The 19,491-nt window shown below is 31.3% G+C and overlaps 2 protein-coding genes across 2 annotated transcripts; one reads left to right on the top strand and one right to left on the bottom strand.

Annotated features, from left to right (window-relative positions):
- The first annotated feature begins 2,731 nt into the window (after positions 1 to 2,731).
- LOC134711335 (V-type proton ATPase subunit D-like) lies at positions 2,732 to 18,080 on the top strand. The gene is made up of 7 exons (XM_063571877.1): positions 2,732 to 3,018; positions 12,064 to 12,181; positions 13,135 to 13,282; positions 13,860 to 13,904; positions 14,768 to 14,938; positions 15,795 to 15,873; positions 16,706 to 18,080. Exons 1-7 carry the CDS (start codon positions 2,978 to 2,980, stop codon positions 16,857 to 16,859), a joined length of 756 nt encoding a protein of 251 aa, XP_063427947.1. The 5' UTR covers positions 2,732 to 2,977; the 3' UTR covers positions 16,860 to 18,080.
- LOC134709398 (uncharacterized) lies at positions 4,609 to 8,046 on the bottom strand. Its single transcript, XM_063569564.1, has 2 exons — positions 7,861 to 8,046; positions 4,609 to 7,223 (listed from the first exon to the last, which is right to left on the bottom strand). The coding sequence occupies exon 2, from the start codon at positions 7,219 to 7,221 to the stop codon at positions 4,609 to 4,611; it is 2,613 nt and encodes an 870-aa protein (XP_063425634.1). The 5' UTR covers positions 7,222 to 7,223; positions 7,861 to 8,046.
- Positions 18,081 to 19,491: the final 1,411 nt, after the last annotated feature.

The raw sequence follows: 19,491 nt of genomic DNA, 5'->3' as shown, positions 1-19,491 counted from the left end.
AGAGGCCGTCGTAATAATTGATTTGGATATTGTTATTTAGTGACATTATATCTTGTAGTTTCTGTGTAAAGTATCAAAAATCAATTCAAGTTCATTCATGGGATAAGGGTAAAACTAGAAACTTATTAAAATATCAAAAGAATATTGATTATAAAATGCATAATAAATTTTTAACCCAGTGTGATAGACGGGAGATGCAGCTTACTTTTTTAATACGAAATTAATGTTTTATGAAATATGTTTTCTTTTTTTCAATTGATTAAGTTGAAATTAATTTGTTAAATTACTATTACACAAATCGTTAAAAATATTATCCTGAAAGACTTGCACTGGCAATGAAAAATGTTGATTTAAAAAAAATATCATCTGTATACTGTGAGATTGTGTATAGCAGTATAAGAACATAGTAATCTATCACGTGCGCTTGGAGCATGCATGCATTTTTCTTCTTTCTTGTGTTTTAAAATTCTTAATTCAATATTTTAACTTATTTTCCGTTACTGCATATGTTAATTCTCTTTTCCATATACAATCTTACAATACATGCTACCAGAAGTTTATTACTAGACATTGTCTAGTAATGGACTTTTCATGCTACTCATATTTCCCACAAATAGAAAGATTAGTATAACATAAAATGTTCACGTTATAATGACGGAAAGAACAAATAAGGCTTAGATGGAATGGTGAATAGAAGGACGACCTCTTTTTTTTTTATGTCTAGTGTAAAATGTAACCATGTAACATTCATATTCAAAACGAAAACATGTTAATGTGACATGAACAAACATTGCTTTCTGAATGATCGATACGCTTAGCCAGATGTTTAACGTGCCATTTCACAAAGTAACAGGCGGGTCACAGGAACATATGTCACCCACCTGATACATTATTCTAATCCCGAGCTGACTTATATCTCTGTACGTTCTTAGTCCTGAATACCCAGGCACGTGATGAGTGGAGAAGCAAGTTACGTTTTCAAAGTCTTTGGTGTAACCTAGCCACGACTGTTGAACCCACATCGGAATACGCTACGACAAGCCAACCGAGGAGCTAGGTTCCTCAAATGGTGGGGATAATTATCTTAAATATGAAAGAAGGTTGAACGAGTTTAGATATATATGTCAAATGAGCAGTTATAGATATATTAAAGACAATGAGAGAGGTATAGCAGGAGGAAAACATAATTGAACAATTTTATTTGATTATTTAAGAAACCATTTGATTTCTAGGTGGCATTTAACGGGATCTGAGATACTACATGTTTTATTTCAACAACCATGTATACTCCATGCAACTGTTGTTCATGTTCGAAAAAACTGAGAATAGTATTACTATCATATATACTATATATATCCCCATAATTCAATTAATTAATGTACGATGTCAAAGGAATTGTATAACATCCCAAAGCAAAAGTCAAAGGGAACTAAACAACACCATGGTCAAATTGAAAAAAATGACGAACAGAAAAACAACACTCATCTTAATAATTAAACTTAGAAAGCAGAATGTCAAGTTCAATGGAATAAACACAATCATCAACCGTTGGCTGCTTGTGCGGAAGTATTCAGTGACAGAAATCATCTAAAGCGGAACCTAAATCAAAAGATTAAGCTATAGCTTCATTTAATTCTTGTTGACTCGGAAGCCCTTGTCATGAAAAGTCTGTCTCGTACGTTATAAAGATCAACAGGGTACATGAATGTAATGGAAGAAGTAAAACGGATGTAATCAAGTATCTTTAGAAAAGGTCGCACGGTTGCCTAAAATTGAATACATACACTTCATCTAAACTTTGGGGGATAGTTGTCTCATTGCAAATCAATGTCTTTATTATTATGTGGAAGCAAACCGGCATATAATTATAATTTTAAAATTTAAATGCATTGATCGTCCAAAAAGGGGGGTTCCAACCGCGGGCGTGAATCCTCCCTTGAATCCGCCACTTGGTATTCTATCTTGTTTTTTGTTTGGAACAGCATGCACGCTTTCTGAGTTATATCAAACTACATAACAGTGACTTGGACTAAGAAGGCGAGAAAAAAGAGGGATCAAATAAGAAAACTAAAACGGCGTAGTCTCAGTACTGCCTAGACAAAGACAGAATTACTGAAACATGTTAGCGGTCAGTTCCTGGTCCTCCCTTATGAAAATTTCTGAATCCGCAACTGAATTTTAGGTTGAGTCCCAAGACAGATATCATAGGATTTACTGAAATGTATATAGGACCATTAGATTTCAGTTAACATATTAGATCATATTAGAAATGTTCACATGATATTGAAACGTTGTTAATTTAAGTTTCAAATTAGTAATTAGTTTTTTTTCTTTTACTTCAAATTAAGATTTATTTTCTTTTATAGTCTTATTTTGAAATACCTCTTTTCACCCATCATAGCTATTATTAAAATCAAGGATAACTATACAAATCCTTGTTAAAATTCACTAAATTTTTAATGCGGAATTTTTTCATTCAACATTTATAAACTAAATCCCATTTGCCACTAAATTTAAGAGTTTATCAGATTTCTACTTATAATTTTTTTTTTATTATAAAACATTCTTTGAAAGATAAGGATTTTTAAAGCACTTTTATTACTAATTTTTCCACTGGGTACCTGTATAAGTGTGATAACGAACAAATCTAACAAGGATACAGTTTATTGAGTATGCTAAATCATGTGACTAGCTAATGATCCGTATTCCAACCAGACATTTTTATTCAATCTAATATATCTGTATACATGAACATAAAGTATTTTGAGTTTATACCAAAGGATTTGTGTGAACAATAATTGAGATGCAGTAGTTTCTAATAATTTACTATACAGTCTTTTTCATTTGGGAACTAATATTCGACAAATATTATTTCCTGAAACGATTCGTATCTGTTCCGGCATCATTTTGGAAAGATTTCTTGACATTCATTGATTTCGTCTGAAATTTATTTTCTCTTCAAAAACTACAGATCAAGATGTCAGGAAAAGACAGGCTTAACGTTTTCCCCTCAAGAATGTAAGTTGTGTCTCGAGCAATTTATATATCTTCTTTCCAAACCATCGTATGTCAGGAAAACGTAGTTTATTCGGTATAATTTTCATAACTGACAGAAGCTTGTCATAAGACCATCTGCTCCAAAGCTGAACAGTTTCTAAAAAATAATGTTTACATCCCCAACAAGTCTTTCATTAAGAAAGCAAACACGACCCTTATCAGATCTACATTGGATTATGCCAGTGCTGTATTGGACCCATACCAATGCAACTACATATGTATAAATTAATATTATAAATGACTTCCACAAATAGCAGATGGTTCCAATAAAAATTTTACAGTTTGATAAGTCTATACATGTATAAGATAAGATAAGATAAGATAAGATATTTTATTTTCCAATTATGGGCCCCAAAGGGCATAAAACATTACAACATCAATAATTAATACAATACAAACAATGAGATAAAAAAAAAAAAAAAGTTAAACGAGAACTATTTAAGTTCTTAAAGAATACGCAGATAAAGAATCTATAGTATGTTTTTTTTTAATACTAATGCATTTTATTGCAAGTGTGGTTGATATAGATAACAAACAAGTAGCCCAAAAAGAAAAAAAAAGAAAAATAGATATCCACATATGTATAGTACACAAAAAGTTGGATCAATTAAATATATAATAATTAGCCAAAAAGAAAGTAGAAATTAAACATGTCCATGACTATAAATATGTATATAAATCCTTTGTTCTAAGAACGACAGCAAGGTATGTGACTAACAGGCATCACAATACTTCATCAATAAGTAACGTGTGACTTCCCTACCACAGGCACTTCACCTATTCTCAGAATAAGTGTCCACGGTTGGAAAATAATTTCTAATTCAAAAAGTTGTAACAAACATCAATATTTATATTTTATTTCAAACATAAGCATACAACAAATCAAAATGCAAAACGGCAGATCTCAACCAATAGAAATAAAAAAGAAAATACAATACCAAAATATGGGTATAGAGTATGCTGTAATCTACGTTTCAGGTACTTATGCATAGATTCAAATGAATAGTTCAAACATATTTTGTAAATTTGAATAGTTTTCAATGGCTAAATAAACTGATAATAATACAGTCAAATAACTGTAAAAGTTTCTCCTCAAAATTCCTATTAAAAAAAAACATTGGATCGAAATATAAACTGATAAAAATTTGGTATAAAACATGACAATAATATGACAGCTTACATTTTCAGTATTAAAAAACATGCTCAGTGTATGCAAACACTCTACATGTTGTGTATTGCCTCTCATCTGATGAAAAAATAATTACTACACATCTTTTTAAAATGTTTTCATAACAATGTTGGATTGCCAACAATGAAACAATAACGTAAATTACACAAAACTGTAACGTATCTTACAAAGAAAAATTCTCTCATAATCAGGATTGTTTCATCCTTCTTCCTGAATTCTTTCAAAATGTATGAAAAAAGAAATATTGTAACAACATTTTGGGTGTTTTATCATTAAACTGTAAATGTTTTACAAATATAACGTAAATTACACTTTATAAAAAAAGAACGTTCTTTCTTGATTTTCAGTTTTTAAGCATCTGTTTAAGTATTAGATCTTAACTGTAACAAACTACAGGCATTTCTATAGTCCTGAGGATCAATTTCAAAGCTTCGACCACTCCGTCCAACTTTATTGGGCTCTGTAATGTTACACAATATGTCTGTGACCTGTAACCATATTTTGTCTTCTGGATTTGGCCATTTATACAAAGGATTTCCAGTATTCCTTCCTTGACTTGGCCGCAAAAAATTAACTTGACATTCTTTATCAGTTTCATCGATGTCTGTTATTTTTCCAACGTGCCATGCATTATCATATATTGCCACAACAAATTGGTCGACGGCGATGGTTATCTCAATCCTGTCAGCTTCGACTTCAGCTGTTTCAACATGCTCATTTTGATTTATATTGGCCTCTTTTTCTGGTACTACAACACGACCAGCATTCTCTCCTTTCAATATGTTTGACTCTGAGTAATCATGGAAATTACCTATCAAACATTCCTCACAGTAACAGGAAGTCACGGTCGTCTTGACTATACCTTTAGATACACCAACCACACAGTGGACCTGCATTGTTCCCTTCAATGGAATTATGTGTTTGTTGAACTCTGAAATCTCTAACCTGCTATCTGTGCATTCTGTTGAATTGTAATAAATGTATTTAGCACTCGTGTGGTGCTTTTGCACTCTTTCAAAGTACTCAGGTGCATCCTGTACTGTTATTTTTCCTTGTCTGACGGCGAGGTCTGCGGTACGTTTTGATGTTCCCCCCATGCCATCGCATGGCCCTTTTCCGTGCCCGGTTTCAAAATAGTTCCAAATGGCATTGACACCAAATATATTTTTATGATCAGACACAATGTAGAAGGCCGTCTTGTTACGATATTGTGAACTTGGACTATCTGTCCAGTAGTGAACAACCTTCAGATTATTGACATGATTCTTTATTTCAGACAAAAGCTTTTGAATGATGGTATAAACAGATCCTATGTTGTGCCCAAGATCGTTGGAAACGAAGACATAGTTTTTATGTTCAAGTTCCTTCTGTTCGTTCTTGAAATAAGCAACAACTGGATGTAGGGTAACAGCACTCGAATTCCAATATGCACTCTGAACTTCATCGGCTGAAGTACATGAAAAGTTTTCGGCAAAGTCCATCTGCACGATTACATTTTCACACGGTAAATTTTCTTTCAGATTGTTTAAGGCTTGGTATTGAAGTCGAACTCTTGACACATGTTCTTGAAAATCACGAACTTGAGTATGTACAATTGAAATGAAGCTGTCCCTTGTTTCCTCTCTCTCAACAATTTTTGTTCTTTTTTTGCCATCTGCCATCTCAACCTTTTTCCACTGTTCATACCTGACATTTTCATTTCGAATTTCTGAGAGTATCTCTGGGAGTGGCTTGTCTTTTAGCTGCCTTACAAATTCATCGGGATTGATGGTTACGTTGGCACCTGACGTTTTCATGTTCTTAAGGGCTAACGCCATGTTTTGGTGCTTTTGGCAGAGGCATTTATTTCTACTTAAATGTTTGGTCAGGCATATATGCTTTGGTCTCAAACGACAGAAGGTAGCAAGTGAAATTTTCTTCGGTGACTCAGTTTTGAATTTGAGATGCAAAAATAACATGCTGTCGTTAAGAACTCTTTTTTGTATATGACCGGTTTCAGTTTTCTTTTTATCGTTTTTGCCAGGCATCATTCTGCTATTATCGTCTCTTTCTAAGAATGTGACGACGTCTCCACGAAGTATTTCTCTTGATTCTACACGCTTCCTCAATAAAGGAAAAGAGAGCAATTTGTTGGAACACACTGTGGCCTTGAAGTGATGACGTCTTATTCCGGATTTGATGCCTAACATTTTCTTCATCTTGTACTTCTTGATTATTTCTCCGTTAACAATTTTCTTCAAAACGTGTTTTCCCTTCAACCCATTTGATTTCCAAGCAGCCCCTATCTCTTCTGTTATAACATTTGCAAAGAGTAGTTTTTCCTGGATCTTTTTTGGAACCTTATGTGGTGTCAGACCCTCTTCTCTGATTTCTTGTATAGTTCTTTTTCTAGGTGTCAGAGCAATTGATGTTGATGTAGAAGGGCTATTTCTGGAGGAGGATGATGTAGTAGGATTTCTTATGATAGTTTGTGTTTTCTTTTCCCTGTTTATTAATCTCTGATATCGCTTTGATACGGTCCTAATTTTTCTATTGAGTAGTTCATTTTTGTCTGTCAGGTCTGCTATTGTTCTTCTATGTTTGGCGTTGGCACGATTTACTCTAGTTCTGGTTCTTTTCTTTGTAGCCAGTGACGGTAACTTAACTATCAATTGTTCAGTCACAATGTTAACTGTAGATGTGACATCTGATGATGATGATATTTCTGAACATTGCTCCAAGTTATTAGCTACTGTTTTGGTTTGCTCCAAATTATTAGCTACTGTTTTGGTAAGATTCTTTTTCTTTAGCCTATGTTGTCGAACCCATTCACGAACCTTTTTACGCCTTTCATTTGCCTTTCTTTGTGGCTTTTCTTCTATTGGCACATAGTATCCTTTGACTCTTTCTCTTTCTTTTTTAAGATAAGCTTCTCCTTCTTTCTGTTTTTTTCGCTCTCTATAGGCTTTCTGAATTTCAGCCTTTGATTTTCCCATTTCTGAAAATAAAATAAAATTTGATTAAATCAACAGAACACAAATTAACTACAGCATTATAAAGCCAGCTATCTGAAATGATGGTAGAAATTCTTAATAAGAATGCGTAATCTACGTTATCAAGTTGTGTAGTCTACGTTATAACATTTTGCACACGTTAAATGAGAGGATACTTGGAAATTAAATAGCAATGAAGCCGTTAAAATAACGATAAACACCCTTGCTGTTGTTTACATGCTTTCAAAACATGTTTGACTTGACACAGCAAAAGAAATGTTATAAATTATAAGCCTTTCTGTAGCCATAAGTAAGCTACGTTATCAGGGATTCAAAGGAGCAAATATGCAATATATTTACACATCTGGATACACAATGGAATAAGTTTGCAAAATTCATGAACAATTATGTCTATTTTTATAAATTTTTGGGATGCTAACTTCTTTGTACCTTATTTGTATTCATAACATTCGGACACTACTGATCACGTAAATTACCAATTTTTCTAGTGTTTTTAAATTGAAAATACATGCTGTAAATGCTTATAGCCTCTAATGAATGCATCACAAAAGGTTTGATAAATATGCATTTAACTTTATATATAATCTTGAATCACAACGAAAGACAATATAAACTCCTTACCTGAATTTAAGCTGAGTATTCCACATTCATATATTTTGAAAAACCTTGAAGGTCAAATGACGCTTTCCTTATATGACGTCAGACGAAATATGAAAACAAAGAACCACTGGCGGTAGAATAACGTCAAAATTTCCGTACTAACGTCGCGTTTTATTGTCATATTGTATAGCAGGTAACGTAATTTACAAAACGTAAATTACAACCACCATCTATTTTCAGTTTTTCAGCAAGTTCTAAAGCCTCAAATCTAAAACACCGGGTATTTAATTGGTCTTTACAATAAGGTGTACCTTTTAAGGCAAACAATAAGCATTAATTCACATACTTATGTTAGTAATCGCTATAACGTAACTTACAAGCTTATAGCAACGCTCGTTTTCGGTTTCATAAAATGTAAAAAAAAATATTTCAATGAATTTCAAGACAAAGTTTGTACATATGTTTAACAGCAATACTTTTAAAATAAGTTTGGTCTAGTTAACATTCGTTAAATACTATATGTAGTAAAATTGTATAAATTTTAAGCTTAACAACGTAGATTACATAGTTTTCGGCGACATCAGAAAAAAAGGTGTATTGAAAAAATGTATATATTTGAATGAGAACTGTTTTTTTCACTTTGTTGTAACGTTAATATGCTACAAGAAAACACTTTACATTGTTCAGAACTATAGATTGGTTTTTATTTGGCAGTTGTTTCATTATAGCCCTATGCCTGGCGACATGCATTTTTGGTGAAATTAGTGTACTTTCGACACTAAAATTTTACTGAACTAATGTAGGCAAGTCAAATAAATTGATTGAAATCATTAAATTATATATATCTTCGTATAAAAATCACAATAATTGACAGATATATGCTGTAATACTCCCCTCGGGCATCAGCAACAAGGATTTCACAAGCGTGGACACTTATTCTGAGAATAGGTGACTTTGTGTAGTCTTTAGTCTCAGAATCCCCCCCCCCCCCCCCCCCTACCATACCTGCCAACTTTTGAAAATGCCCATGGGGGTTTTAGCGCGCGACAACAATTTTAAAGGTTACAATTCTTGGCGACAACTATTTTGGGCGTGTTGTTTTGTGGTCTAGAAAAAGTGTCATATTTGTAAGATAAGCTAACATACCTTTTTCTTAAGGAGGCTCGCGGGTATAAGATTTTCAGAAGAAAAAAACACTTTTATTTTTCATTTCAAATTTTATTAATTACATTAAGTAGTTGTTACTTTATCTTAGGGTACAAAAATCATTCCAAAAAATCTTTTCGTGTTGGCAAAAGGTGACTTTTAAAATGTATATATCATTGGAAAAGCTCCAAATTACCTGCCTTTGGTGCAAAAATGCCATTTTTTGGCATTAAAATTGTAATATCTTTTTTAACTCATCGGTGACCTATATTTTTTATGGTTGCTTTCGAAAAAGCTGTACATAAACTAAACAATTGTAAAATTTAAGCGATTTCTGTAATTAGGTTCTTTTTTTATTTCGATATTACCGATTTTTATCCTATTAATTCAACAGAAAAAAAGAACATTAACAAAAAAGTATGTTTCTTTCGAAGGGAGATTGTGAGTGTAAATGAACGGTGACCCCATTTTTTTATTTCATTTTTCAATTAAGTATAAGATAAAGTTCATTTATACAAAAATAAGGCGAAATCGTATATTAAATAAAAAAATTGATTTAGACCCACGAGCCCCCTTAAGTTTATTTGCATGATTCTAGTTATTATATCAGCAGAAAGTATGAAAATGTAGCTATAAGACCAGGAATTATTTTCAGGTATAAGGATACTAAATAGTTGTTGACTTTTCCAATTTTAAATTATACACAAAGAAGGACCTTTATCAGGTTGGGAACAACACCTAGGGATACCCTCAATGTTAGGACATTAAAAACCACTTTTTAAGTACAAATGAGCACACATTCATATTATTTGAAGACATTTTTCCCAAAGAACTATTATACATCTTATGATCTATCTGGTATTATATGGTCAATACATGTCCAAGAATTTTGATATGTTCTTGGCCTTATATCTTCTTTATTATTCACAATAATTGGACCCTTCATTTAGAAAAACTGTACATGTTCCAAATATAATGTCAGAATTTCCTATGCATTTATAAGTTAATAAATCTACATGTACATTTTTCTATTTTATTTTATACAAGAGTAAAATGACCCATTGATTGAGAGTAATTCCTCATTTAAGTGATTCCTCATGTTGATGTTTTGGGGAGGGGGTGAAAAATAATGAATAGTACATTATACTTTAAATGATTTGGTAATTGAATTGAATACATAAATAAAATTATGTTACAGCAAGTGTTATGTCAATAAATAAGTGAATAAACTACTATTTATTATCTTCATGGTAGTACTGCATCATTGAACTTTGTCAATCAGCCTGCATGCTTTTATTCTTATTCTGTGTAAGAGCCTTCATGCAGTTGAAAAATCATTTGCCATGTTCACGATTTTACAATTCTGACCAACAAACAGAGGAATACAGTACAAGTTCAATATCTAGCATGTTGAAATAATCTTGAGAGAAAACGTTTTTGATTGGCTGATTAATTTGATAATGAGAAACATACAATTTGTTTGGCTGAACACGATTGTCCTCCATTGGACACAGTTCAAAATTGTATGTATCAATTTTTCGTGTAGATTTTCACCAAATCGTGTTTTGAGGGGGTTTTCAGGAACACAATCGTGCAATCGTGACAAAGGGTCAAAATCGTGTAGTACACGCCTAAATCGTGAAAGTTGGCAGGTACAAATGTATGCCCTACCCCCTATATAACAACTAACTTAATATAACACATTAAGGTATAGAGGTAAAAAAATCTGAGACAAGGGCCTGTGTTCCCTACACTACAGGAAAAAAAGGAATCAAACTGCTTTTAAATAATGATTTACAAGGTTGCTGCTCAACATGAAGCTTATACAAATCCTTGTTTCAATAAACCAAGAGTTCAAAGTGGTGTAGTTGAAGTCATCCCTTTGTAAGTTTAATTGCGGCATCACAATTTGATTGACCTTTTTGGCATATATCTGTTTCCTAGATGACAACATATATGTTCCAATGGTAGGACTACAATCCTTCCTCTTTTACATGGAATAAATAAGAATAAGAATTCTATTAGTTTAAAATCCAAACAATATATATTGGATTGTTACAAAAACAAAATTGGACCAAGTTACTGAATTTGAATTATCAATGGGATTGTACTAGCATAAGCAAAATGGATGCCACATGTGGAGCAGGATCTGCTTTTTCCTTCCGGAACACCTGATGAGATCAACCATAAGTTTCTGTAGAGTTCTTGTTTCTCAGTCATTTTTTTTCTACATTTATTTTTTGTGTACTGTTAAGTGTTGTTTGTTTGTTGTTTACTAGAAACATGTATTGCATCATCGAAACCATCAAGATTTAGTGATGTTTGATTCTTGATATATACAATAATCTAAAACTGTAAACATGGTAAAAGTACATACTCACCTGGTTGCATTAGTCCCATTAATTATAACCTGATAATAGTTTCAAAATTTTCGATTTTGTACTTACTTGTACAAAAATGAGAGTATTTATAATTGACATGCTGACATACTTGTTGGTCACCTGAAAAACAACTGCTTTTATCATTCTTTAGATGCTGCTTAGTTTCTGGGTAAAGAAATGCAATCATAAACCTATGGTACTGAGTTGTTTCTAATAATTCCAAAGTTTATCACTACTAACATTAGATGAAACACATGTAAACAAAATTTAGTGCATCGATCATAATATTCTATACATGATTATTTCCAGAAATTTATGAATGAAATTTATGCTAAGATATTCAAGTAACAAAATGATGTTTTACTTGTCAAGAAATATCATGTCAAGAAAATAACATAACTTTTGCAAAGATCAGAAACCTAAAATCTGTTCCAAAATATCAATGATGTCATTTTAGAAGCAATCTTTTAAATTGGAGTTATCTCCCCTTGTCCATAACAGTACATTTGTAGTTGAATCGCTTTATACAATGCAATGCTTATTTTACTCACCACTGATAAATTTAAGCAATCTTTACCCTTCAGTGCTTAGAAGCACTTTGATTATTGAAATATTTTTTGTATTATTAAATGTAGATAACATCAATATTTATTGAAATGTTCTTATAGTGATTAAATTTTGCAATGTTTTATTTCAGGGCCATGGCCATGATGAAAGTTAGACTAAAGGGTGCACAAAAAGGTCATAGCTTATTAAAGAAAAAGGCAGATGCATTAACACTTAGATTTAGAATGATTTTAAAGAAAATTATTGAGGTATGAATGCAAACATGGCCAATTTTTTTTTCCATAGGATATATACATGTAGAACATGAATAATATTTGCATGTTTTGCATATACATGTACATGTACATGTCTTAAAGTTTTGAATGTCAATTTAAACTTTACACATTAAATTTCTGAACATTTTAAGCAACATTCAGTTTGTCTGATGTACCACAATTGGTGGGTTTCATTGTAAAATTAATAACCAGTCTTTGTCTGGTGAATTTGAATACATCTAGTTCACTTTTTGTGTGTTTAACATGTACATGTATATCCTTTTGTTATTCCTGCCATCAATCATAAATCCAACAGTTGTACAGACAACGCATATAGATACTGTGCTGATTTTTGCCTTTTAAGAGTATGGATATATCGGGTACCTTTCAGTAAGACAAACGATAAACTAAAATACATCACTACAGGTATAGATGCAAATTCTTGGAAATATCATGATGTTAAGCACTGATTTACTATACATTAGTAGATGTGAATAAGTTGAACAGAGATTGAGATTATAAAGATCTGTCTTTTGTTCCAAATTACAAAAATTACAAAAAAACCAACCACTGACTTGCAAGGTTCCTAAATTTGGACTTGCAGGATAAACTTTTTTTTTCAGATGCCAAAACAGTACATAGTTGTACACTGTAGAAACACAATTTATGCATATATAGGTTTAAAATTTGTATCAGTATATGGTGTTATAGATTATAATAACAAAGGTACAAGGAAAACAATAATAAGCATAGAACAAGGTAAAATAATCTAGTTGGATGTGAATTTGTGAAATATTTATTATAACTCTAAGAGATTATTCATTTACATATACATTGTAAACGGTACCTTTCACTATAATTCATAACATAAAATTATAATTGTTATCTGATTAAACATTAATAAAACATTTCCTTTGATTTTCATTGACTTTTTTTCATTTTTTTAGACAAAAGTTTTAATGGGAGATGTAATGAAAGAAGCCTCCTTTTCTCTGGCAGAAGCTAAATTCACTACTGGTGATTTCAACCATAATGTATTACAGAACGTCAATAAAGCTCAGATGAAAGTTAGAACAAAAAAGGATAATGTAGCAGGTACTTTTTCACTCACTGTATGCTTTATAAATAAAGACACTTTAAACTAAGGATTTATTTCTAATAAACATGGTTTTGGGACCAAAATTTGCAAAATGGAAAAAAAGGGGGGGTATTCATGTGATCTAACCTTAGATCACCTTATATATACAAAAGAAGATGTGGTATGATTGCTAAATGAGAAAACTCTTCACAAGAGACCAAATGACACAGAAATTAACCTGTTTTGGTACATGGAGGCTTATTATATCTTTCTATTAGTTTCTAATCAGCAATATCTGTTACAGTGTTCTATGATGAGCTGTAGCTGAATCTTAAATATACTGCCAGTAGAGGCACACATCAATAATTTCGTAGAAACATTCTTTGAAAAATAATGTACATGTTCAATATAAAAAATGAAACACACTCAATTATATCCTTTTATAAAAGACGAGTATCCACTTTAAACACATGCTCCACCAGTAACATCAATCACCAGATTCATAAGCTTATGACATAAGCTCCACCTTACTGCCAAATTAGTGCCAATACTGTATTAGAATACAGCTTTATATTTATATTAATTACATTTCAGGTGTTATGTTACCAATATTTGAAAGCTACCAAGATGGTTCAGATAGTAAGTGATTAATAAAATGAACTTATTTTCAGGATCAATCAAACAAGGTCAAGATTTTTGTAGAACACTTCAATATACATACCAGTATTTAATTTTTCTTAAAACATCCATAAATTTTCTAACAAACAATAAGAAAAAGACCAGTATTACTGCTTTAATACAAAAAAAAACCACGCGAAAATGTATTATAAAAAAAAAGTTGTCTCTTTATAATTTTGAAATACAGGAAATTCATGATATGGTTGCAAGTTACTAAATAAAGGTGTCATATATTTACTAGGCTTGTGACATTATTTGTTACAATTTTTCTTTTGGTTTCTCAGTTTAATGTATGTTATGTCAGATAAACATTTATGTAAAATTATAAATTCTAGTGATGTTAAACCAATTGCTTTTCAAAAGACAAAGGAAAAAAAAACATATGACTAAATACGGGAAAATAAATACACTGTGCATGCAAGTAAAGTACATATAAAGCAAACTGACTCTGAGCCATCTTGTCTTTATATATAAAATTGAGGAGATGTGATATGATTGTCAATGATACAACTATCCATCCTAGTTCAAGTGAAGTGGATGCAAGCAATTTTAGGCAACTATACTCTATGTTCTTACTCCTAAATGATGCATGCTTAAATAAGAAGAATTATACATACATTTGAATTCTTTGGCTTGACTCATACTTTATTAATGGCAAGTACACTATCATTTGTTCCATAGACAGTTCTTTAGTACATTTGGGATTGAATATCAGATAAAAAAAATCAAAAAGGTAGTTGAATATAAATATAAACAAGATGCATAAAAAGTGTTGTGGGCTTATGGTTATTGCATTTTTTCAATGTGTATCTTTTTCTTTGCAGGTTATGAATTAACCGGTTTATCAAGAGGAGGGCAACAAATAGATAAATTAAAAAAGAACTATGCTAAAGCAATACAGTTATTGGTAGAGCTGGCCTCTCTACAGACTTCCTTTGTCACATTAGATGAAGTCATTAAAATAACAAATAGAAGAGTTAATGCTATTGAACATGGTAGGTTTTCAGGTCCACAGCACTACCCCGCTGAGCAGTCCGATTTAGAATTTAGAATATTGCGTGGTTTATATTTTGTTAGGACTCACTGCTTCTTGATTAAGAATTATATTGATACAGAATTTGCTCCCTTTAAATATGAAAAACTTTGAATAAACAACAATCTTTTCTTTTAATCCCATGCTTTCACTGAAAAATCACTGAAAAATTTGTCAAAGGTTACCTTTTATTGGCTCTGAAAGTATTGTATTGTATAGGAAATTTCCGAAGGGAAAGTAATATGAAATAAACTAAATAAACAACAATCTTTTCTTTTAATCCCATGCTTTCACTGAAAAATCACTGAAAAATTTGTCAAAGGTTACCTTTTATTGGCTCTGAAAGTATTGTATTGTATAGGAAATTTCCGAAGGGAAAGTAATATGAAATAAACTAAATAAACAACAATCTTTTCTATTAATCCCATGCTTTCACTGAAAAATCACTGAAAAATTTGTCAAAGGTTATCTTTTATTGGCTCTGAAAGTATTGTATTGTAAAGGAAATTTCCGAAGGGAAAGTAATATGAAATAAACTATTTGGTGACTGAGAATCAGAATGGCTTCTGAGAAATCTTACAGAAATCATTGTGACAATGTCAGCTTGTCCTGTAACGCTGGTTATGAAACTTGATACAATTTCTGGCTTGACCTTCAATTATTCTATATTCCTAAATTTTTTTTTATTGATTTAAGGTTGTTTTAAATACCGGTAGTTAAGCCTTAGTTGGCTGTATTGATAAATGGTTGTTCTTGCTTTTTTTTTAAATTCTTTCAGGTGAGTTTGATAATGATTATTATGCTTGTCTTTTTTTCAGTTATTATACCAAGAATAGAAAATACCTTATCGTATATAATTAGTGAATTAGATGAAAGAGAAAGAGAAGAGTTCTTTAGGTAAGCAAATTGCATAGGAACAAATCAGATGATATTGAAAAAAAAACAAAAAAACAGGAGGCAGAAGATTAGAAGATACTAAAGTGATATACAAAGTTCCTAAGTCGTGAGAAACTGACAATCACATTGAAAAAAAACAGAAATGAGGAGAAGACGATAATTTATAGTGTGTGATTTCCAGGGCTCTGAAAGGGTAGGCAGGTCCTGCTCAACTAGTGGCAACCCTCATGTTACTCATGACGGGTACAAGATTAATGATGATAAAAAAAGAAGATGTGGTATGATTGCCTATGAGACAACTCTTCACAAGAGACTTCAACAATGAGCAAAGCTGTTACTACATAGTCAGTTATAGAGGGCACAAATAACAATGTAAAACTATTCAAACAATAATAGTTAACAGCCTAATTTGTGTACAAAAAATGAATGAAAAACAAAAACTTAACACATAAACAAACGACTTTTTCAGAAATGTCATGTTATTGATTGGTCTAAGTAGTTCTTCTTCTGTAACACTAGACTGTTAACACTATAAGGTTGTGAATTCAAACTCTGTGTGTGGCAGGTGCATTCTAATGTCAATAATCATTTTCTTGTCAAAGGTAGCATTTACGTTGGAAACTAATAAAAACTGACCACCATAACATAGCCAGTAGATTAAAATAGGATGAAGATGTATAGCTATGAACTATTAATGCATCAACATGTAGGGGACACAGAATAAATTTCTCAACATAGGGATACATTTTACACAAATAATTGAGATTTTCTTCCAACAGATGAACTAAAGAAATATATGTGCTTTTTACATTTCTTTTAAAAATTTGTATAGATTAAAGAAAATTCAAGAGAAGAAAAAGAAAAATAAGAAGGCTGCTGAAGATCTAAAGGCAAAAAGGAAAGCTGCTGGAGAATTGAAAGAGGCTGATGAAGCACCAAATATCTTAAATGAAGGGATGGATCAAGACTTGTTGTTTACAGATTGATGATAGCTTTTTGTTAAATAGATTTGTAAATGTTAGGAATCAGATGGAAGCAGGGAAAATCAGTTTAATTTTTAGTTCTATGGATTTTCCCTCATTCTCTAGTTAGAGTTTGATATTACTGCAAAATAAAAAAAAAAGCTGCACACACATATTCAAACGTTTCTGAATCCCTCTAAATAGGTTTTTTCAAAGTTGGAATAAATGGTTTCTTCTATTTAGTAATTCTTAAATTTTTTATATCATACTTTAGAACTGTAGTTTTTAGAAGACTCTGAATTCCAAACTGATCTATATTTTAAAAATCCATAGAACTTCAAATTAAAAAACTGTTGCCTTTCTATAAACTGACAATGAAATAAAGTTATGAAACAAAATTTTCAGTTTGTAACCATACACAAGTTTAAATTTATATTTTGTGTCATCTTACTGTAATGGCATCACTCATAGCAAATTTTGTTGTGAAATATTTAGTTTTTCATTTCCATTCTGCAGTGTTTTCAGATTTTTTAGTTTGAAAAATACAACAGCAAAATGAAGAAATTTGCTGCAGTATTAATCAGAACATTCCAAAATATTAAAAATAACTGTTTTATTTGTGTAGAAAATTTATTTAAAACATTTATGTTTGCAAACCTTATCATAAGGATTTGTTATAGGCTAGTCGACAGTATTATTAAACAAGAATTATTACCGGTAGGTTTTATTTGTATGTTATAATTGAGAAAAGTACTCAACAGAAATTTCAGCATTTAACTATTGAACTTATAGAAAAATACTTATATTTATAAATTTGTGTTGTTTTTGTACTTATCTGAAATACAGAACAGCAAAACAACTGCAATAATAGGATACCAGTAATTGTTGTTTCAATTTAGAGGTTGAAAAGACATAACATGTGATATTTTCTATGCAGTTGAAATATCCTGTCACATGTTTTTCTTTTACCCCACACCCTTTATTATATGTACATCAACTTTTCAATGTACATTTGTAATTAATTTCATTACAATAGGATATTTACTTTCTTCAATATTTATAGTCTAAAAAGTATTTTCATGTTGTGAAAAGGACTGAAAAAAAATCTCACAAGAAAAAAATGTGTCCGTGGACTATTATTTTACCTCACACATTCTATTAAAATCACATCTACATATTCAAGATTCAAGATTGTAAAGTAGTTGTTACTGAATAAATATGTTGTATATATAATATATAAATATAAATATAATAAAATGAAACACCAATTTCTATTATTTAGTAATTTAATGATTTTTTTTAAGCAGTTGCTATTAGTCCGTCTAGCTGGACAAATAGTACCAGGACTATTTGTCCAGCCAATACAATGTGCATGTCACTATTTGTTTGTGAGTGTATCATAATCTTAAGCAGAACTAGGGGATAGAAAATGTTTGTAATCTTTATAGTAAGGGCCCAATCTTGTTACTGGTATTATTAAAATTCGTGTGTTCCTCATGCCAGTATATAGTCCAATGTGGATAACAAATACTTGGGGGAAAAAATCATATATACTCCATCTTCATCATTGTAAGAAGAGAGAAGAAATTACTAGTAAAACAAACTAGGGATGTGTTTGACTTGTGCCTTTTAAGTTAACGTAAAGATTTTTGTCTGGCTGATAAAGGTACAAAATTATTATGTCTGTAGCTGTCAAAGATAATTATAGATCTCTTGGCATAAAGTTATCCCTATTTTGAGTGAGAGGTGGGAGATTTTTCTATAATGACCCCCCCCCCCAAAAAAAAAAAAGAAGAAAAAAAGTAAACAACACTGTTGAAATCTTATTCAGAAATTCCAGGTGGGATTTTATTTATTTGCTTGAGGGACTCAGGGTGACATGGTGTGCTCCTTTTCCCAATTTCCTCTTTTTTTTCGGAAACAAGAGTAAGAATTTCTCAGAAAAATACGGAAACTGGAGTTAACTATTTATTTTCAAGTCGGTTTGAACATATTATTGTGCAAACGAAATAATACACACTTTCACAGAGTAACCAAGTGTAAATATTAATGATGCTTTAAGCGAATCTTCAACTTTGGTGTTAAATTTGAATGAAAAACAAAAATCATCACACGCTTTAAAACCAGGTTTAATCCACCATTTTCTACATTTGTACCAAGTCAGGAATATGACAGTTCTTGTCCATTCGTATTTGATGTGTTTTGTCATTTGAATTTGCCATGTGATTATGGACTTTCAGATTGGAATTTTCTCTGAGTTCAGTATTTTTGTGATCATTTACCTTTTCATCTTGTTCATCGTGAAAATGATGAAAGCAGTGATTTTGGTAATTCAAATTGCAAGCTCAAAGAAACCCCACTTAATGGTATCGATATAAATGTATCAGAAACGGAAATGCCCAATTGTTGCAATGAAGACCACAGTATAAAAAAAACAGAAGGACAGAAAACACAGAACAAACTTGTAACAAAGACCACATTACTGCATTAAAAGATTCGGAAACAACTATGCTTTCAGATTTTGTTCATGTTTCCATAAAGGAAAATGACGAAATGATGAACAGAGAAGCAAATGCTTCGAATTCTTCTTTAGTAATAAATAATCATGATCAACAACCAAACCATATTTCCAACAATTTTCAAAATATGAAAATCA

Source organism: Mytilus trossulus, chromosome 3, assembly GCF_036588685.1.
Source record: "Mytilus trossulus isolate FHL-02 chromosome 3, PNRI_Mtr1.1.1.hap1, whole genome shotgun sequence".
Classification (NCBI taxonomy): Eukaryota; Metazoa; Mollusca; class Bivalvia; order Mytilida; family Mytilidae; genus Mytilus; species Mytilus trossulus.
Note: the sequence above shows the minus strand (reverse complement) of the source record. Positions and strands in the feature narration are given on the sequence as shown.

What these genes read in the sequence shown, in the direction of transcription:
- LOC134711335 (XM_063571877.1), top strand. Translation starts at nt 2,978, where the DNA reads ATGTCAGGAAAAGACAGGCTTAACGTTTTCCCCTCAAGAAT. An exon ending in AAAAAAGGATAATGTAGCAG is followed by an intron (nt 13,283 to 13,859) that starts GTACTTTTTCAC and finishes ATTACATTTCAG; the next exon opens with GTGTTATGTTACCAATATTT. An exon ending in CTACCAAGATGGTTCAGATA is followed by an intron (nt 13,905 to 14,767) that starts GTAAGTGATTAA and finishes TTTTCTTTGCAG; the next exon opens with GTTATGAATTAACCGGTTTA.
- LOC134709398 (XM_063569564.1), bottom strand. Translation starts at nt 7,221, where the DNA reads ATGGGAAAATCAAAGGCTGAAATTCAGAAAGCCTATAGAGAGCGAAAA.